Source organism: Lonchura striata, chromosome 14 (assembly GCF_046129695.1).
Source record: "Lonchura striata isolate bLonStr1 chromosome 14, bLonStr1.mat, whole genome shotgun sequence".
NCBI lineage: Eukaryota > Metazoa > Chordata > Aves > Passeriformes > Estrildidae > Lonchura > Lonchura striata.
In genome coordinates, this window is record NC_134616.1 from 18,746,703 (window position 1) to 18,768,243 (window position 21,541).

Genomic DNA, 21,541 nt, shown 5'->3' on the forward strand with positions numbered 1-21,541 from the left:
TCTTGCCAAGAGCCTGCAAATCCCTGTTTTCCTGAGACACAGGGCTCCCTCACCTGAGTCTCCTCCTAATTAAAGGACCAGACAGCACTGTGCTCTCTCACAGCTGCTCACAACCAAACAGCTGTAGCTGTTTTGATTCAGGTTCATTGATCTCAGTGGTTGTGCTGTTCCTACCTGGGAAGGGAAGCCAGAGGAACAGGTCTTGCACAAAGGGTCAGACCTGCCCATCAATTCCAGCACATTAGACAGGCCAGCAGGCTGGGAGCAGAGCACAAAGAGCCTCCCTTTAACAAAGGGGAACAAAACTATAATTAGGGCCCTAAGAAAATAATTTAGTTAACTGGATATTGTAACATCTTGGGGGGGGGGGCTTTTTTCCTTGCTTTGTTTAAATAACCGATATAAAATAACTGTACTTCTTTTGCTAGCATCAATAAGCACAAAAACCTTCCCAGAGCAGATTCTACCCTGCTGAAAGCATTTAGAGAAACAGCAGGGTACTTTCTAAACACATAGTACCTGGGGTGGGAGAGAAGAATGGGCAGAGAACTGATGCAAGCCATGCACCCAGAAACAGAATTAATCCCCCTTTTAATTTGTTCCCACACAGGCCCTGAAACAATCCCTCCAAATGAGAAATAGAGACTATAAGGGAGGAAGGAAATATTTTCAGAGTAGTAAGTGCCAAAAGAAAGAGGAGTGGGTATCAAAAAAATGTCAAAGAATTTGGGGGAGGAGATGGAAAAAGAAAAAAAGAAAGGAGAAAATGGTAGAAAAGAAAGCAAAAGCATGCAGGAGAAGAGGGTAAGGCAGACAAGGCAGATTTGAGGGGCTGTTTTGTTCTTTTCTGTCAGCATGTTTACAATGTGCTTTCCATCCCCCTCCTTATTTACTGGACCCTCAAAGGAGCAGGAAAGCAATCACACAGGAGCTGCTGAAGATTCACTTGGACACAGAGCAGAGGTGCCCTAAGAGAAAGGAAACTGCTTAGTGATCCGTGCACAACAAACTATGATGGGGATGTTACAGGCCCAGAGACTTGAGAGAGAGGGCTGGGAGGAAACCTGCAGAGAGCAGCCTCTTCCTGCAGAGATCACACTGGCAGCACAGATACTGGAACAGAGCAAGTCAGGCTGCACAGCAATACAGCTGCACATAAAAATATATGTTATATTAAATAAGATAAGCTTAACATGTTAAATAAGCTTCACAGCAGAAGCTTATCCCTGAATTCTTGAAAGGAAGAGCCCAAAGGATTTGGACAGTAAATTTTTTCAAGGTATCTGTTGCAATTTGCAGCCTAAACCCAATGCCTGAAGCTCAGGAGCTCAGCTACATTACAGTGACTGAAATAGCCCATGACTGAGGCTGTGCTGGAACAGCCCATCCTGTGTCACGTTTCTGGCAGGTACCACAGCTTGCCTGATGCATGTTCACTCATTAAAAACTGCAGAATGGGATCACACCTCAGCCTACAGATTTCTAAACACTGTCAAGGTTAAAATGATATTTAGAGCCTGTGTAGGTACCTGCAGCTTGGTTTCTGTTTTTTTTTTTTGTTTTGTTTTTTTTTTTTCTTTTTTTTTTGTTTGTTTTTTTTTAATCAACTGTTTTGGTTTCTATATTTGTGCAAGAGTGAGCCTGGCAATTAAAGCCTTTATTAAAAAAAAAAATCTTACCCTCTGTTATGCAGACTTTTTACTCCTACGAGACAGGAAGCTGAGAGGCAGAGAGGCATCCTCACAAGGTACACACACACCTTGCAGGATGTTATTTATGTACTTCAGCACCTCCCTTGCCAACTATAATTACCTGGACAGCTCTAACAGCTACAGTCTAACAGCTACATACAGTTCTCTCAGGAATCCTGTGCCCAGAACCACATCACCAAATGTTAAAGACCTAAAAGGCATTCTTAGTCAAAAAGCAAGGTTTGGTGGCATCCAACCTTCATAAGACCATAATTGTTGCCTCCATTTTAAAAAGCATAGCCATAATAAGGGAAACCCATTGGTGAACGTAAGTCATCTTTCCTGGAAGAAAATACTTGAAGACTTTGTTCTTTCAAGATATTCAACATCCAGAGCCATCTTTTTACCAATCAGTTATTTTTCATGCAGACTAGATGCATCCTTTGACTAAAAAGCCCCCTCACACACTCTCTCAGGAGCCATGGAGCTACAAATCAGCGCAGCGTGTATTATTAATGACAAGTTACCAGAAGATCTAGGACAACAGCCAGGCAGGAGTTTCACTGTGCTGTGATTCTATTGAGAAAATGAACCCTCTGCCAGGTCAGGTCCCACAGTTTCCCTTGCTCCTGTCTCCACTGTGCACAGATTTGTGATAAGCCATTCTGTCACAGCAACCAGGTGATTACCCTGTCCTAGAGGCATTACAACTGAGCTTTGCCTAAAAGATAAAGGTAACCAAATGAGGAGACACTGGGTAGAGGCACAAAAATCTCAAGCATTGTATCAAAAAAGGCAAAGGGAATTTTATTTTGGTGGCAGTTAAATGTTATTAGAAGAGTTCAGGAGCACCCATATTGGCAGTTGTTAGAGCTGCAGTAGGAGCCTCACAGATTCCATTTCCTGAGTGGTTAAAGCTGTACCACCTTCCAAATCCTTGGGTCCTGATTTATTCATGGCATTAGGAATGCAAAACGCAAGCAGAGGGAAGTAGGCCAAAAAAAGAATAGAAAGCAGGGATACAGAGGAACCAGTTTCTTCATTCCAGCTGAAAACAGGTTGAAATCATTAACTCTTTCAGAGCAAGCTCTCTCTGAAAGGGCAGTAGACACTAATGCATAAAGATGCACAAATGAGTCTCCCACCACAAAATAAAAATTATTAACAGAAACACAAAGCAAACTTGTCTTCAGAAGAAGAATTCAGATTAACTCTAGCCCAAGGCATTTGGATTTTCAGGTGCATAATGCTCACTGTATTTGACAGGGAGGGGTTAATGGCTTTGGTTGTGTGAACTGGGGACCAGATGTTCAGCTGGTACAACTCAACACAGATCCATTATGAATCAGTGGAACTGTGGCTGCTTATCCCAGACAGGGTTCTGGCCCAGTACTTTGAAACCCTATTTAATACCCACTCAGATTTTTCCAAAGGGAGAGGCCTCACTTTTTGAAATCAGATAAAAAGCTACTAGCAATGCTAGAGGATGCAGTTAAACTGAAATGGCCACTGTCATGGCCTCCTTATGATATTACAAAACTCCTAAATCAAAAGCCTGCAGAAACCTCATGATAAATAACACCCCAGCACTGTTGTTTCTGCTACAATTTCATCATGTCCACCTACCTTACAATGGGCAGAAACAGGCATGAAAGGTAAATCACTCATTTATCACTTACCAGGAAATGGATGGGTCTTGACTATGTCCATTTTAGTCCTTGGAGCAGCTGTGGTCAGCCAAGTTTTGAGCACATGCTTTTAACAGAAAATGGTCTGCAAAATTTGCTGTGATGATTCAAATGCAAAGAGCAAGCAGGGGAAAAAAGAAAATAAAAAAGGTACATTCCTCCCTAAAAGGGCCATTCTTTACATTCAAGTGCAATGCTACTCATATAGTTAGAGGGAAGAAAGAAGAAAAATAGCCAAATGTCAAAAAAGACAAGAGTTACCACAGCATAAAGAGGCTAAAAGTAATCTCTGGTGCCCAATAATACCAGGCACATTACATTTTTGCTGCATGGGATAGATTTTAAACAGACATCTTGTCCAACAAGAAAAAAAACCAAACTACTACCACAAAACAACAAGAAATAGAAAAAATCCCACACAAACACAAAACTAAATCCCCTGACAAAAAAAAACCAAAAACAAACCAAACAAACATAAAAAAACAACTTGACATGAAAATCAAGTTATCTATCCTGTTGCTGTAGTTCTGCACTTCTAAGTGCCCAGCCCATGTACTTCAAAGTCAAAACTGTGCATTCTGCTTAAATACTTTCACAACACAGGGTATAATAAAGACCTATGATGCTGCGAGTCTTCAATAACATGATTCTGTGTTTCCTCAACCAAACACCAACCCCAAAGGAAAAATGATCTCAGGGACCAGTAACTGTAAAACATTCAGTATATCCTAAAGGATGCTGCTATAAGCTGCTTTAAATACATTCACACACATTCTTAAGAACCTAGGCATCTTTCACAGGTTAAATGAAGCCTCTGGCAGCACCCCCAGTCTGACAGGAATGTATCTTCTACAAACTTCAAACAGTACCCAGCCAACAGGAAGCCTTGTCTTCCTGGTTATTGCTCCTTTGAGATGTACACAGCCTTTCCAGCATAAGTGGAAATAACATTTCCAACACCTTTTTGAAGGTAGCTTTACAGAAAAATAATACTGGTTATATGTTAGGGCCACATCTTGAAACATATCCACTTGGAGGAATTTTTAATACATGGACTTTCTCCTGTTGAACAAATATAATCAGGGTTTTGAAGATCTGTTTCTCTTGACAAAAATTAGCAAGTAGCACTTACACTACTTAGGATAACACAGATGAAAGGGAAGGGCAATACTTTAAGACATTAACCAGATGTACTTGAGCTGAGAACTGTGGTACTCAACCAGTCTGATTTTGAGGGGATGAAGAAAGCAAACATCTCAAGTGGCTCCAGAGTCACTCTCAAGACCAATTCCTTCACTGAATCAAAGCACAGATTCACAATGCGAAATTCACTATCATCTAACTCAACTCTCAAGTGGTTACAATCTTGTTTTATGGCAGAAAAATAAAGTTAATTCAGATTTTAGAAACCTCAGTTCAGCTTCTCTCAGCTTCTCCTCAGACTTAAAATGAAATGACAGAAGATACATTTCGTAAGAGTTTTTTAAAAAATTACACATTAGAAATATTTTACAGAATATAAATTATACATATGTACACAAATAATATACAACACCTACCAAGCTAAAAACACCAAAGGAAAGTTACATTTGCACTTATCAATACAGAAAATGGTAAGTTGCTGGCGACACTGTGCAAGTGCTCACACCAATAAATCAATAGAACACCAAACTTTCCAGCTGTACCAGATCATTATTACCAAAGTTAGCAAAAACACTGTTCCAAAAGCCTCAAAATTAATTTCAGGCAGGTCAGCTTGATCAGCCTGTTAAAAGTCATACAGGGTACAACAGGGAATTGGGAACCTCACATTGCTCCAATTCAAGACATGCACAGCGCCCCAGAAAGGCTGATTAAGTTGTTTCTCATTACCTGCTGCTGAGGAAGGCAAAGCAGGTCAGTGGTCAACATTACTTATAAATGAAGCACCACTGCTCACTGCAGTTTTGGGATGGAAAATGTTTGTTTCTCAATCAAAACAAATACTCCAACAGAGAAACACTAGGGTGAATGATGTGGATGTCACATAACAGCTCACCAACTTCAGACCAGAGACGTTTAGCAGTGACAAGAGGGGGTTCAGTGTTAGTGAACCAAGGCAGCCTCAACATCTGTGTCTTCACTTTCATATGAGAAAAGACAGTACAAAAGTGCAGGCAAGATTAATTGCTCTGTTTCTCTCCTCTGAGAAGGGAAGAATTAGTGACACAGTCCTTTAGAGTCTGCAAGTTTGCTCCCGATGACACAAGAATTCCAGTGAGCCCCAGGGTCATGCTTCTACATTCCCTGCTTTGCTCCAAGAGTCCTGGGAAACCCGACTGATGCTGCTCTCAATAAACACCTTCAGCCCCTTCAAACCTTGGGTATAGAGATATTCCAGATACCAGTTCCACTTCTTCCCCTGTAAACCAGAAAGAAGAGTCAGATGTGCAGAACAAAGCTTTACCTTTCCTGTGGGACAACATCCACAACTTGGATGACATTTGTAAATACCCACAGGTGTACAAGGTCACCTGCTGTTCCCAAATGCCCACAAGTACACAATACTCAGACTGAATAATGATCTTTCTTTAATACTGAAATTTTTTATAAATCCCACTTCTAGAAAAAGAAAAGTCTACTGGAACAACAGGGAATATGTCAAGAACTAAATGAACATGGCTATCAAAGCCTTTCTTCCACCACTAGTGGTGATTGCTCCAGATCAGGTTTGAAGTACACTGTGGCATAGGAAAGGAAACCAATTGCCACTGTATTTGCTCAGAGGACTCCTGTTCAAAGCTGTAACAAAGCTACACATCTGCCTTAAATAGAATATGAAGCAGAATTTGTATTATCAATTAACTTTAAGTGTATCAAGAATGTAAATTTTTCTGGAGCCTGCAGAGAGCAATAAACAGCCCTGTCCTGACACTGCACCGACTCATGAAGGAAACAAAACTTCAAATCACTAGCCACAGATACTTAACTTCTCAGGTGTGGATGTCCTCTTGTTTGGCCCTGTTAAGAGACTGAACTAAAGCCTACAGCTGGAATTTTTCCCCTTCCAAAAATTTTCTAAAGCATTTGTGAGTTTGGTGAATATTATAACCTCATCCTCTTCAACACAGCTGCTGAAAATTTCCTGCTTTATTTACTAAAACAAAAAACCTTACCTTAATTAATCTGAAGTTGAAGGTGGTATCATCAGGACAAAGCTTAAGAGAATAAAACAATAACAAGTCAGATAAAAAGTATGTCCAGGGCTGCTGGGTCTCTGCTAAGTCCCCTCCTAAATCAGGAAGCGCAGGCATGCAAAGAAATTCTGAGACTTTGCTTCAGAGGTGCCTTCCAGCATCATACCCTGTGCACAAGTGGCAAAGAAACATCTGGACCCTCTTGCCCTGTGCTGCAGCATTACAGGATAGCAACAGGGAATATTCACAGGTATCTTTACCATTGTCTCTACAAGGGTGTAAAAGTTTGCCTTGCTGAACATTAGAATTCCACAAGAATGAGAAAGAGCAGGAGAACAGAACGGACACAGAGATCAATGCTTGTGTTCCCCCAGTGCTGCAGAGCAGTGCCCTCTAGTGCTCAGCACTGCTGAGGAAAACATGTTCCTGCAGCTCAACATCATTTCCTCCTGCCTTAAAACACATTTGCCATAGCTGCTAAGCAAAATTCCTCCTCGTTCTACAGTAGGAAGAGAACGCAATTGCCCATCAGAAGGTTTTGGGGTTTTTTAAGTGATTTTGAGGTTGGATGGGTTTTGGGTTTTTGTTATGGTTGTCGGTTTGTAGTTTGGGTTTTTTTTTTAATGCACAAAACTTGCAAAGATGAATTAGGAACCTGTGTCAGGGAAAGTTTAGGTTGGATATCAGGAAAATGTTCTTCCCACCAAGGGTGAATGGGCACTGGAACAGGCTCCCCAGGAAAGTGGCGACAGCATCGAGCCAGACAGAATGCAAGAAGTGTCTGGAAAACACTCCCAGGCACAGAGTGGGATTCTTAGGCTGTCCTCAGGAGTTGGACTTCATGATTTTTGTGGGTCCCTTCCACTGCAGGGATATTCCATGAGTCTAGGAAGCCTCACAAAAAAAATTATGTTGATAAAAGATGAGGCATATACAACTTCTTTCCTTGGTCTAATAAAACCAGAATAACTTCCTTGAGCAAAGACAAAATCCAAGTTTAATCAGCAGTAAGACACAAGCTAGCTTGATTCATGACACTGAACACATAACAAAAGCAAAGTTGACAAGTGTTCTTAACCAGAATTCTTTGCTTCAACTTCTCAGGTGCCCCTTGCTGCATTCCAGGAGTCACACCTACACTTGCCTCGAGCCTGCCAGCTTTTCTCACAACAAACTGGCATCTTTGTGCAGCCCTTAGCCTACAAAACCTGGTTTCTTGGAGCAGCACACATATTGGAACAATAACAGCTCTGGCAAACTGCTTTCTCCACTGCTCAGCAGCTGGACTGAACACATGAGGGCACCCACAGTTCAAGAGAGCACCTGGCAGAACTTACACCAGACAATGCAAGACAGCTCCATGTTCTCTTACCTCTGTACTTGAAGCAGCTACTTGTATTTCTATTTTAGTAAGCCAAAAAAAGCTACCACAAGAGCTAGAGAGCACTAAGAAATTCTAGAATGAACAACTCTATATAATTTAACCATGCATTTCTTGACTTTCTAGAGTTTAAATATTTAGATCACACTGCCTATTTTATGCACCCTTGGTAAGGTTTCACTGAAGTGTCATTTATTTCATTAATTATTTTAGTCCTATCTCAAAATTTTTACGAGTACAAATTCACATCCAAAACTGCAACATTCATACATTCACCTGCTGTCATACCACACAAAGACTCTTCAAATTGTGCCATTAATCTAACAAACACAATGTCACAGCAACTTTTGAAAGCTCAGATGCCTGTACCAGTCAGCCAGGACACAGAGACACTTCTCTACACAAACAGTCAAGACAGAACATCTGGTACCATTAAAGATCTGAATCTTGGCCTACACCATTACCTGCTGCAGGAATTGAATAGAGTAGCCCATCATGGCTGGGTGATAGACAATGTTAAAGCTGTTTTTTAATTCCTTCACTGCAGTTTTACTCAACAGTTCATCATCCATACGAAGACCTTGAGGATGAATATCCTTCTGGAATGCACTGGATGTCCACAGACAGCCCACCATAGCTATTATGTACTGGTTGTACACTTTGTATGTCTGGTCACTGAACTTGAACTGCAGCATTTGCTGAGGGGGGGAAAAAGAAAAATCAATAAATAACATCCTCAAAGCAGCTGCTCCCTCCAGTCCTTAAAAGATGGCCATTAGTACACCTCCCCTCCACTCCACCCAGTTCCTTGCTAAAGTCCATTCCAGCATGTAACAGATGTGTCCACAATACCTTTTTACACAGCTCATTTTCTTTTGCAGCCACTAAGTTGGTTCGATACCTGAAAAAAAAGTTAGGGGCCTATAAATCTTTCCTACATGCCAGTGTTGAAAAAAGTTGAAGGAATGTATCAAGAAAACTTATTTCTGCCATGAGAAAGATCAAACTTCAGTGGTGAAAGAGACACGAGAAAGAATTCAAAGGGACTTAATCACGTAGCAGAGTAGGGACATATCTAATAATATTATTCTCTTAAATGAGTCACACATGACCAGTTTGCCTGGGACAGTCACCTTTATAAATGCAGCACACAGGAACTGACATCCCGCCTTTAAATCAGCAGAGAAATGCAGTGTGTTTTTAAGAAGGGAGACTTTCATTCACTAAGCAAAGAAACAGAAGCTACTGGAAGTAATGCAACTTGACAGTTGTTCTATATAATAAGCGCTAGCTCTTCTTATTTCCTAGAGACCTTCCTGTCATGTTAATTCCCCTGCAGATTCCTTAGAGAAAAAGCCACATAGAGAGCCCTGCACCAGCTGTCAGCTATTGGCCACTCTTCTCCTCAGATGCAGCCACTGGAACTAACAAGACCAAGAAGCGCAGCCTCGGTGGTGGATCCTGCAGAGCAACAAAAAGTGCTGTCTTTGGCCTTGCCAGCACCACAAGGCAGTCCCAAATTCCTGGAGTTTGGAAGTGGAGGAAGTGCTTCCTACTCAGCACATGGCAGAATTTGTATAGAAAAGCTCAAGTGTAGTAGCCAAAGAACATGAGTGAGAAGTTGTACAATTAATTCCAGCTGGCTGACTTTACTTCCCTCGAAACAACAGGGGAACTACTTCCTTCACATATGAAAGATATGGAAATAATACCAGGAAAGGTCAGAATCATGCTATCTTGGATAACAGACTGAGAAAAAAAAAAAGTAGGAACTACAGCTATAAAATCCTTTAATATGAAAGCTGGACACAAATGGAATTTTTACCTTGCACAGCAAGAAGCAGGTCCCAGGTTTTTACAACAAAGTAATTTCATTTCCAAAAGACTGAAAGAGAAGACAAGGAGTCCCTGCAGCCTACACCTGTTGTAGTACCTGTACATAATGTAGCAGAGCTGATTCAAGTTGACAGAATCCATGCTGAGCAGTGCTGGGTAGAAAACCCCAGCAGGAAGCATTATCAGCAAAGGCAGATTGTACTTCAGGTACATGTCACACACCTGCAGGAATGAAGCACATCCAGGCTGATTATTACTGCCAAAGTAATGATTATTACAAACTCCCAAGGAGTTAAGAGCAACAGGGCACAACACTGAATTCCAGCTAGATCCATCCAAAAGGAAAGGCCAGGGTGTCTTACACAAGTGCTGTTACCCATTGGTTTTGTGCATTTTTAATGGATAATTCAGTTACAAATAGATCCCAGGACTATAATTTTTTTTTCAGCTATTCCCAACCTGAATTTCAGCAGCTGTTGCTACAGCATGGCTGGAGTTCACAATAAGCACAACTACAGAGAGGACATGAGGAAGCTGGAGAATACTTAAGGCTATTCAATACTGTTTAGTTTGTCTACAGCACAAACTAGAAATAAAACCCCACATTTTTAAGGAAACATTTAAGGAAAAAACCCAAGATATGTTGTTTGAAATTTAACTGATCACTGTTCTTTTCTTTAAGTCAGCATTTAAAAAGCAGGTTATGGCCTACTGTACTTCTTCCTCAGTTCACCTCTGAATTAAGAGCAGCCACTTTTTAGCAGCATATTTACCTCTGCCTGTGGATGCAACAACAGCAGCTTCCACCTGCAGATCTACCAAGTATGTGGAATATTCTGGCACTTAATCACAAAATTATGTAAACTACAATGAGGAAGATATTTTTTATGCTCTAGCTTAAAAATGCGAACAGCCTTAGGTGCACTTGAAAATAAAGACAAAATGATTGGGATACACACAGTCTCATAGAAATCCAGAGTGAAGTAGAGCAAGAGCGTGGAATTGTTTTCCAAACGCAGTCCAACAGTAGAGATCCATCCCACAAAGCGAACCAGTTCAGCCACCCCATTCACTAGTCCAGAGAGGGTGGTGTTCCTGCAGCAAAGACATGGCACAACATTACAGATACCTCTTTGCAAACAGCAACACGGACAACGGGAAAACAAAACTGACATTTATGCTTTTGACCCATCAAATACTCAGACACTTGTTCTTCAGTACAGCCAGTAACACATTGTTATCAGCACCATTATGAACACCCAGCTGTCAGTGCTATGAGGATTTTGAATTCTGGACACTTACGTTTTCAGCATCAGCAGAAATACTTCTAAAGAAAGACAAAGATCAGGCCTGACAAGGTAGCTTACAATATAGCAAAATTATAACAGCATTATTAACCTTCTGGTTGGTCTTTAGGCTGGGTGTTAGGGATAGGATTATAGATCTCAATACACCAGTGAGCAATGCACAGAACACTGCTTGCATTCTTTAAAGACAAACTTACAAAGAAGAAGACTCCAAATCCACTTGAATCGCATTGCAATTTAACCAGTTCTGCAACAGCTCTTTCAGGCTCTCAAGAACACTGCACTGCAAGAGGCAAAAAAAAAATCAGGTTGGTGACAATTTATGAAGTGAGTAATTCTGAATAAAGTATGCCTTGAAAATTGTCATAGCCAAGGAAAGGTGCCAAGAGTTTCTCAGGAGCAGTGACATAGTTGCAAGGCCCCTAGAACTGAACGGATGTGTTGTGTATAGCCTTTCTCAGAGAATATGAACTTCAAGTACCAAAAGAAAAGGCAGTAAAACAGTTTAAACAAGTAGTTAAATAAATAATAAAATAAATTAACTATTGTGTTGTGCACTACCAGTTATTTTTATCTCCACTGCCCCAGCTTAATTCCAGTCAAAAAAGGAAGATATCTTAAAGCACCTATTTCCTAAAGAAGTTAAACTGTAGGTATCTACTTTATCCTGTTTGGGCACAGACTTCTGAAAATATGTTTCCTATACAATCCCTGAGACTGCTACACCTAACAAGTACAGATAGCAGTATCAACTAGATATAAACAGCCATTGTATTCAATGTAATTCATTCAATTACCTTAAAGTAAATAGATGATGTGAAAAAGAGTTGTGCCAGGGGATCATAGAGATATGACTTAATGTCTGAAAAAAATGAGAAAGCAGTATCATATCAGTGCACAAATTCTATGCCCTGAGATACCCCCACTGTCCAAGCTCACCCAAAGGATCTGCAGTACATACCAGAGAAACTGCTGAGGGGGATCCAACTCAGGAGTCCGAGGACTTCTGAGCGGCAGCAGAAGCCATCCCAGAGAGGAAGGGTCTTATACAGGAACTCTTCACAGGCAGAAAATCCCTCCTGCAAAGCAGAGTAGAAACATTCAAGAAGTCATCTGACTGCAGCTTGCCACACTCACATCACTCTGGAGAAAGCAAGAGGCTCACACCTTCTTCCTGCCATACCTGCCAGGACATTCAAATGATCGTTCTTAGATTATTTTTCCTGCAGAAACCAAGGCCATTTCCAGAATATTCATTATCCATAAGCAAAGGTATTTTTATCACTTGAGTCACTGTCTCAGAAATACTACAGGAAACAGGTATGTGCCAGAAGTTTTTAAGGGAAGACGTTGTGAAACCCTTGGCTTCCACAAAACACACTTACCTGCAAGAAACATTCTGCCTTGTAGACAGTTTGCAGGAAGCTCTTGAATTCTTCTTCATATGGGTTATTAACCATACACCAGGTGCACTCTGAACAGGAGAGAATACTGTACTTGAATATGAGCACAACAAGAAGAAGCACAATGAGAAACCAAATTCAGTTCTCCTCCAGTAGCTGTTTTAACACTATGGTTAGCACTGTAAATCTGAATAGCAAAGAGCCATTACTGAAAAGTGAAAAGCCTCAGACACCCTTTAGTTCCCTACCTAACAAGATACTAGTGTTCTTACCTTCCTGGAGCATCTGGCCCATCCAATAGTAGAGCCTCAGGTAAATAGATTCATCTCTCACACAATTCATGTAGTGAAGCAATAAGGGGTTTGTTATTACTGAACCCATCTGGGAAGGAAACTGCAAGAAAAAAAAAAAAGAAAGGATTATTCAGTATTTGCATCAATAAACTGTCAGAGAACCTCATGTCCAATCTTTTTACCAGCAACAAAACCATTCCCAGACTCCTCCATCCTCCTCAGATAGGACTAGATCCTCTGTTAGAATCAGGTAGCCCACACACTACTCACATATATATAGGGCATAGAGGACCATCCTTTGATTTCCCAAAACATTCACCGAGACCTGCCTGAAACTCACCTCTAGACAGTGGATATTTTGTAGGAGCTGAGGGAAGGTGTGCAGCTGCTCCAGTGGAAAAGACTCGTTTGTACTGTACAAATAAAGACACTTCTTTTCCCTGTCCTCTTCTAAATTATTTGTGTTTGCACTGCTTGCAGGTATAACCAACTGGGCATTCCATTTCTGTAGAAAAGAAACAAGTGACGTGGCTTCCAATGCAATTGGCTGCACTTATGAACAGTGCTCCCAGAAAGACCCAGTTTTACCTGGGTTTACCTTTAAAAAAAGGTTAAAAAGTTTTTACCTTTAAAAACATAACCAGGCTTTCATCATAATTGATTGTTGCATTACTCTATAGTTACTCCCCCCTTTCCAGTGCCAAAATAAAGCCAGACTCCCATTATTTGCCAATATTCATAATGAAAACCACTACTTGGCACCTTCTGGGGTTTGCCTCAGGCCCATAACATACCCTTTTTCGTGACTGAGGCTGAGCTGTGCCTAAAAACACTGTCTGGAACAGGGAAGAGGGTCCCTGGTTTTTTTGCCTTATTGCAGTGATTGCTGCTTTCCATGGGCCCTCTGAATTCTTGAAGTAAGTCTGGAAACAGAAGTCAGACATGCATGCAAGAAGTTAAGCTAAGACAAAGCAACAGAAAGATCACTTTCTATTCTGATAAACATTACCACAGTCATGTAGACACAGCTCCACTTGACAGATTTTCACAGCACAGAACTCACATCATTCCTCAGTTTCACTACCTTTGGTCTACAATTCCAGAGTTGGGCTTATTTCATTTGGAAACAATGTTCCCCTTTTCAGAAGGGATCTCCAACGCTTCTATCTTATAGTGTTAATTCAAACCAATCATTAACTTGTAGATTAAATGTCAAGTATACCTTAAAATTAAACAAACATGACCAAGGTATGTCCAGTTTATAGAAAAATTTCCTGAATTCAGCATCAGTGATACTCACATAACAGAATAATGCCATGAATAACCAAATAATGAAATTAATGTAGATATTACTATAGAAAATTGGAAAAGCTAACACCTTTCCACACAACTTTTTTGACATTTCAAGGCCAATCAGTCTTCCAATTCTAATCAAGTGCCAAACCATCACACAAGTATTTGGACTGGCTTGGACCTAGTTAATCAAGCTTTTAGTACACAACACAGTATGTTCATAAAGACAGTTAAAGAAATATTTGGGATCTAATTGCTAGTAATTTACTAGCACTTTGAAAAAAATGTAGAATTAACATTTTTTAGCATGCACATTTACAACAGATGACTGTGCAGCACAATGCAAAGTAAAAATTTAGAGACAATATAAATACACAAGCAAATTTAGATAAATTTTATTGGAACTCAACTTGCCTGCATATAAATTAAATGTCTGTTCTAAAAAACCAACAAAATATCAAACTTCTAAGTCTACCCCACTAAAATAAAACTTTGTTGCACAATTTAGGTCTCGCCAGATGCTGTTTTCTCTTATGTATCTGATTCTGCTACATGTTTCTATTTGGTCAAAGGGCTGAGCACACAGGTCTCTCTAAAAGGGAATCATTTTTTGCTGTTCCTTGCAGCTCTGACAAATCAGTTTCCCACATTTTTTATCTGCTTTTTTCTCTCTCCTATGACACAGGCTTTCCAAGTGCAGAGTTACTTACTGACGTCCATTGTCATTTGTACTTGAGAATGGCAGCAATTAGAACAATCTCTTGACAAATTAGACAGTTTGTTTCCTTCAGAACTTAATATTTTATGAAACAAGACAAACCCAGCAGGAACACCAAAAGAAGGATTAAAGTAATCCTCATAAAATAAAGGTAGATTTCATTCCCTACCAAATCATCTCATTATGCTGAAAAGGAAACAAAACACAAGGCAAGGAATCCTCATCTAAACCTGATTTTACTCAGTGAAAAGAGGAAATAGAATTAATCTTCACCAGTAAATCTGCTAGAGCTTAAATAGAAAGCTCCATATAAATACTGTAGTAAATCCTAGTTTCAAATTGACTACATCTAATTCCTTACCTTCATTTTCCCAGGGAGGGTTATGGTCACCTGTTCTGGGCAGAAAAGTTTGTAAAGTGATAGCAGAGCTTGCAGATGAGACTGCATTCCCTGTCAAAACAAGAGGGAAAACATGTGGGGTATGTTTTTAATATAGAAACTGAATGCTGTATTTTAGAAGCAAAAAACCCCAGTGATCAGTAAAAATTAAATTCCTAGAGCTACACACAACCAAGTAACCATAGATAAACAACTGAAACTGACAGAAACTGAGCCAATTAAATAACTATAGCAAGAGAAGTGAAGACCTTTCTGTAGTCATAGCTGATAGAAAGGAACTTTAAAAAGTGATAAAAATAGTCTTCTGCTGTCTAAAAAACATGTTACTACAGCAAAGGTTTTTACTTTTTTTTTTAAAAAAAAGCAAGGTCCTCTACAATCTTACATTTTTCAGTCATTTTTGGCACCACTTGAAAAAGGAAGATTAATAGAAAATTAAAGACTAATGGAGAAATGAAGCTGCCCCTAGCTTCAGAGATTTCACCGTACCTGGTCACAAAACATGGAGCTTTGCATATATCATGGCATATACTCACAAAACACATGAGATTTAGGGATGCACATGCAACAGAAATTTTGATGCTACGAAGACTAAAACCTACAATTCCAAGTCCAAGCCACTTTTCTCCACTGTGTAAGGACATTAGTTCTACAAAGTGCATTATTAACCACAATTCAGACTCTACAAGATCTGAAATAAACTCACCATTCTTGCTTGGAGCTCAAGCAGTCTCCTAATCCGAAAAGGCTTAACTAGAAATACAATTGAGAATATAAAGGATTTTTAAAACACCACATTAGACATTTAAACAAAAGTTATATAACATTTTTATAATAAAATAATGACAAAGCAAGCAAAACCAATAATTCTTATTTCAAGGGTAATAGAGAGCTTTCCAATTCAGCAAGTGTTACACAAAGTTTTGCCTGAACTACCACTCATTCTTCCTTGCATTAAAAGCACAATATTGGCTAATTATTGCATCAGCTGCATTGGAAGAAAAGGCAGCACCAGCAAACAATCAGAAATAAAATGATATTTCAGTTGACAGATGAGACTCACCATGTTCTTTCCTGGTCAGCAGGTAGAGCAGGTGGCAGATGTAGGGGCACTGCAAAGCAAGGGCAGCCATGAGCTCTCCTGCTGCTGCAGACACAGCCAGGACACACAAAAAGCAGCACAAGAGACAGCCCCACATAGCAATTTCATTTAAAACTTCATCTGCACTGTGAGCAGTCCTGACAGTAACCAAATTCTTTAATTAACTTCAATCATTTATTTTGGAACATGGTCTAGAAATTACAAGAGTCAGTGAAAGTGCAATTGCATTTTCAAAAGGAAAGGCATCTCTAAACCAATGTATTTTTTATAGCTTTTAACTGCAATTGAGGCTGTAAAGAGTCTTAAATTAGTTTCAAACCAACTCTGATGCACTTTCCAACCAACCCATCATGTCTGAAAAAGATATTTCAAACATTAAGAACTTAAATCAAATTTTATGGAAAGATTATAAATGAAGTTAATCTAAAACCATTAAAACATTACAAGAAATATAACTCAGAACTTTGGGAGCTTGTTTTAACCATAAAATACCCTAAAGTGAAAGAATATTAACAATTTCATATCTAACATGAATGCCAGGATTCTCTTATTAAGCACTGAATCCAAACACTTCAAAATTCCTGGATTTTACAGTTGCCATATGGCAGAAATTGTCTGAATGCTTGTTCTCTTTTAAGCTATATTTCAAATTAAGTAGAACACCAATTAGTTTCTCACCTTAAATAAACACTGCTCTACATTTTTTCCTTGTTTTTTTTTTTATTTTTGCCCAAGGTATGCAAGTCAGTTTCTGCCCAGGAGCAGGAGACTACCTGCTGATGTCTGAAAATCCCGGAGACCACTGTTACTCTTGGGAATTTAGACAAAATAAATGGTCACATTGTGATACAGCATAGCAATTCTTTGAAACACCTTAAACAGGCAGATCACAGCAATCTTAAAGTGCTTGCCTGTTTATGGATCTAATTTACCCAGCAATCTTATAAGGCAAAGAGAAAATAAAAAAAATACAGCCATCAGAAAATGGTCTCTAACCAACACCTACTTCAGACTAATTCTAGCATTAATATGTATACTACTAATGAACATTAAGGCCTATTTTATCAGTTCCATATGTTCTTCAGCTCTCCTTACCATCCTCTCATCTTGCAGGAAGGAGAAGAAAATACCATAAAGGGCATGAAGTTGTTCCTTGTGATCAATGAAGTCAAACATTGTGATCATCCACTTCAAAAAAAGCAGCTGCAGACAGGAAAAAAAAAAAAAACCTACATTACATGAAATGCAAAAGCAAGGCAGGGGAATCAAAGGACACAGTCAATAAGGATACACACCATTCTCAAGGATAACCAGGGAGCTACAGACAAACAGTTCTGGGGTATTCAGATGAAGAAAGTCTGCCAAGGGATTCACCAGGTAAACAATTGGCCTCATCATTGCCGTTGGCAACTGGGTTTTGGTTTCTAGAACCATGGGACCCTATCTGTGTATCAGTGGTGACTGGGAGAGAGGGAATCCAATAAACAGGGCACACATGGGCTCAGCCTGGAGAAAGGAAGCTCAGGGGGACCTTCCCACACTAGAAGTTCCTGAAAGGAGGCTGAAGTTAGGCAGGGGCCAATCTCTTTTCCTAAGTACAAAAGTGATAGGTTGAGAAGAAAGAAGCAACAAGTTCTGCCAAGGAGGTTGAGATTGGATAATAGCTGAAATTTCATTGTCAAGGACAGGAACAGACTGACACAGAAGTGACTGAATCACCATCCCTGGAGGGATTTATAAGATATGCAGCTGTGGCTCTTGGGACATGGTTGGCTTGGCAGCATTAGGTTAATAGTTGGATTCTGTGGTCTTATTCTGTGCCCAGCTAAATGATTCTACCACATAAACCTTTGAGCAGACCACGTGAACACAAAAAAAGACTCTTTCCCTAACATTAAGTAATGCTGCCACAACCAAGGTGCACCTAACCCAAGGGATACCTCACTGAAATTAAAGGATGCCTCACACAGCAGAAGTATTTCACAGAAATCTTGGTGGAGACACCATTCCTGAGGAGTTCAGAGATAAAAGACAAGCAGGAACCAAATCTCCAGAGACACTTTTAATGTGTTTCTTGGTTGCCCATTTCACCAATGGGCATCTCTGCCAGTCTTGGTAAATGACAGTATCTTGTATAAGACCTTGTACATTAAAACTTCAGCATTTTTGATTTCTCAAAATAACCTGTTCTTATGGTTCCTGTGCAGAAGCAATAACTACTGTAAACACCTACTAAGTTACCTCGACATTGCCTGAGCATTTGCTGACACAGAGCCAAGACACAGCTTTAACCACAGAATCTTCTGGTATCACTGAGGCAGGAATCAGGCTCTTCAATAAACGAATATTCACTGTATCAGCTGGGAAAAAGCCAATTTCAAGTAAGATGGTGCTCATGTACCAGGTTCTTCAATATTATTTTGCAGCTTAGGTCAAAATTCCCTCTGGACAAAATTATTTAGAGCTTCATTGCTCAAAGTAATGGAGTACATTAATTTAGTAAGGACTTACCTATACTCCAAAATTATGACAAACTACACCAAATCATGCCAGAAAAATTAATTTTATGCTACATTACCATAAACACATTATCTCAGCAGATTTGATTAGAGGGGAAAGACACATTGACAGAAGATACACCAGCAGTATAGAAATGCTGTACCAAATTTGCCACTGAGCACTACGTGCAGCAGTATTTCAAACCCTTCAGGGGGCAGCCCATGTTTCAAGGCAGTGCTTTCCACAGCATCCAGGTGTTTCTGTGGAACACTCTTCTTCTTCAGTGCAGCACAGTCTTGAACTAGGAAAAGCAAACAGGACAAGCACAGGATGAAACACCTTCTGAACAGAAATTAACTTAAAGCTTCTCTGAACTGCCCCTCTACATATTCCCTTTTCTTGACATAGTAACAAAGCAGAAAAACTTTTAAGACATTAAAGAAATATTACATAGCCCAGGGGTTAAAGTGGGAAAACAGAAGTAAGATTATTCTAAAATTATTAATATTATAATAAGAAATATGTAGAGACTTCTTACAAGAGCACGACAGGACAAAGGGAATGGCTTCAAACTGAAGGAGGTTTAGATGGGATATTGGGATAAAGTTGTTTACTGTGAGGGTGGGGAGGCCCAGCTTAGGTTGCCCAGAGCAGCTGTGGCTGCCCCATCCCTGAAAGCGTTCAAGGCCAGGCTGGATGGGGCCCTGAGCAACTTGATCTACTGCAGGGTGTTCCTGCCCATGGCATGGGGGTTTGATCCATCCACTCCAGACCATTCTCTGCTATTTCTTTTCTTTACATAGTAGCAACACAAAACTTCCAAGACATTAAATAAATAATACATAGCTCAGACATTAAAGAGGGAAAACAGATATTTTTTTTTTAATTAAGACTGTATCATTGAGAAGTTATCATCTTCTTAGTCCTAGATAGCCACCCAAAAAATTCTCTCACCTTTCTCAAAGTAGCTCAAAGCTTGCTCTAGAGACTCTCCCTCGCTATCATATTTCTGATCATTAGCAGACTGATGACTCTGCAAACTTTTTTCAGAGTGAATTGTCCCTCCTTTTTGCCAGGCAGAGAGATCATTTTGGCTTTTATGGTGAGCGTGCAGAGGCTGCTTTCGGGCCCTGGAACTCCGCCTTCGCTGCATCTTTTCAGACTCCCAGCTGAGACTGGAGAATTTTACTCATTTGTCTGTGCGAGCCAATCCTTCATTAGGTAAGAAAAGAGATCACCTGAGGAATGTCAGAGAGCTGGTTCCCTGCAAGCAAAAGAAACATTTATTTTCTCAAAAAGCAGATTTTAGAGGCATCCTACATAACACAAGAGCAAATTCAGAAGAAATTGCTTAGAGCTGACTGCTCCCCAAAAGATTAGACAAGATCCTCAAAGCTGCAATGACAACAGTGTATCAAAGCTCCCATCTTAGATTAAAAAGGAAAAAAATTCCCAAGATTAACACAAGCTCCTTTCAAGTTAAACATTATCTGATCCAATCTTATATACCATTTTGATAAAAAAAAGTCAACCTAACCAAAAAGTTAACATAACACAAACAAGTTTTCCTGGTTAATTTTGTACATTATTATTGTTTTTACTTCTCTTGTGTATGACAACACAATCAGTCAACAAGTCATGATTCTCTGCAAGGTTATGTACATGTTAGAGGATCATCACACTTTTCTTCCTATTTCACAAAAATTAGATTATTCTGCAGCCTACTAATCAGCTTGGACTGGAAAAACTAAGCAATTTTGGTAACCTTCCAAGTGCAGCACAAGAGATACAAACAGCAACAAACTGCACAGCTGTGGGTAAAATACAGCCAGAAAAAGTGGCACTTTCTCCTCAATATGTTGGAGAAACCAACCTTTTACCCACAATATAGAAAATTTTGCTACAACTTCCTGAACTTGGTAGAATGTGCACCCCTGTCCCTGGATTGCTGGAACCTATCTTTCCTGACCCAATAAAGCAGAATGAGTTTCAGTTCATACTCCCTCTCCACCTCTCGCTTCCTTACGAGGTAACAATCATCATTATTTCCCTGTTTGCCACTTTCCTGTGCAGCAAAGCTCGGTGACCACACTGTGGAGTACAGCAACAGCTTTCTCTCAGCTCCCTCAGCACCTCCTCTACATTGTGCTTTGTTTCCTTTTGTCGTGCAGTTCTACCAGAAAGGTTTGGTGAAGGAGAGAGCAATGAAGGGCAGTTCCGGCTCACAGCGAGCACAGCCCTGCGCAGCCCCTCAGTGCCGACACGAGTGTGGCACCAGCATCCCTCAACCCCTTCCCCTGCAGCCCCCGCCGAGACCCGCCCCGGGCCGCCCGGAGCACCCTGAGGGGACGGAGGGAGCGAGGCCTCCCCGGCCCGGCGGCCCCGGGGCGCTCAGAGCTGCGGCGGGACCCCCGGCCCTCACGGGGCAGCCGGGCCGGGGGAAGCCACGGACCACCCCCACCCACGGCCATTGACCGTTCCTGGGCCACTGACCCCCCGCCCCGGGCACCCACCATCCCACGACCACTGACCGCCCTTCTGCTCGGGACACTGCTCAGGGCTCGCTCCGCCGGGCACTGACCATCGCCGGGCGGGCGGGCACCCAGCCCCAGCTGCCCTCAGCGCCGACCCCCCCAGAGCCACCGCCCGCCTGCTCCAACCGTCCCCGCGTTTAAACCGCAGCCGCCGCCCCGCACATGCGCACTGCCCGCCGTGGGCCCGCCCGCCCTCCCAGCTGCGCATGCGCAGCGCCAC

The 21,541-nt window shown here is 40.8% G+C and overlaps 1 protein-coding gene across 4 annotated transcripts; it reads right to left on the bottom strand.

Moving 5' to 3' along the window:
• Positions 1 to 4,405: 4,405 nt before the first annotated feature.
• Positions 4,406 to 21,483, bottom strand: CENPI (centromere protein I). 4 transcript variants are annotated; one of them, XM_021534517.3, is made up of 21 exons: positions 21,369 to 21,483; positions 19,742 to 20,051; positions 18,951 to 19,088; positions 18,530 to 18,648; positions 17,384 to 17,491; positions 16,250 to 16,298; positions 15,893 to 15,939; positions 15,148 to 15,237; positions 13,570 to 13,698; positions 13,116 to 13,280; positions 12,755 to 12,875; positions 12,465 to 12,553; positions 12,041 to 12,158; positions 11,877 to 11,941; positions 11,277 to 11,362; positions 10,732 to 10,867; positions 9,870 to 9,994; positions 8,789 to 8,837; positions 8,401 to 8,634; positions 6,535 to 6,576; positions 4,406 to 5,780 (listed from the first exon to the last, which is right to left on the bottom strand). In XM_021534517.3, exons 2-21 carry the CDS (start codon positions 19,938 to 19,940, stop codon positions 5,649 to 5,651), a joined length of 2,241 nt encoding a protein of 746 aa, XP_021390192.2. In that variant the 5' UTR covers positions 19,941 to 20,051; positions 21,369 to 21,483; the 3' UTR covers positions 4,406 to 5,648. The 4 variants fall into 4 exon arrangements, with proteins under 4 accessions (XP_021390192.2, XP_077642722.1, XP_077642721.1 ...); XM_077786596.1 differs by having other exon boundaries at positions 21,319 to 21,458; XM_077786595.1 differs by having other exon boundaries at positions 21,301 to 21,458.
• Positions 21,484 to 21,541: the final 58 nt, after the last annotated feature.

Bases quoted from the DNA above. Each gene is read 5' to 3' on its own strand.
- CENPI (XM_021534517.3), bottom strand. From the start codon at position 19,940: ATGCAGCGAAGGCGGAGTTCCAGGGCCCGAAAGCAGCCTCTGCACGCT. The intron at 16,299-17,383 runs GTAAGGAGAGCT...CTTGCTTTGCAG, and splicing joins TCCTGCAAGATGAGAGGATG to TGCCCCTACATCTGCCACCT. The intron at 12,876-13,115 runs GTGAGTTTCAGG...TTTTTCTTGCAG, and splicing joins AAAATATCCACTGTCTAGAG to TTTCCTTCCCAGATGGGTTC.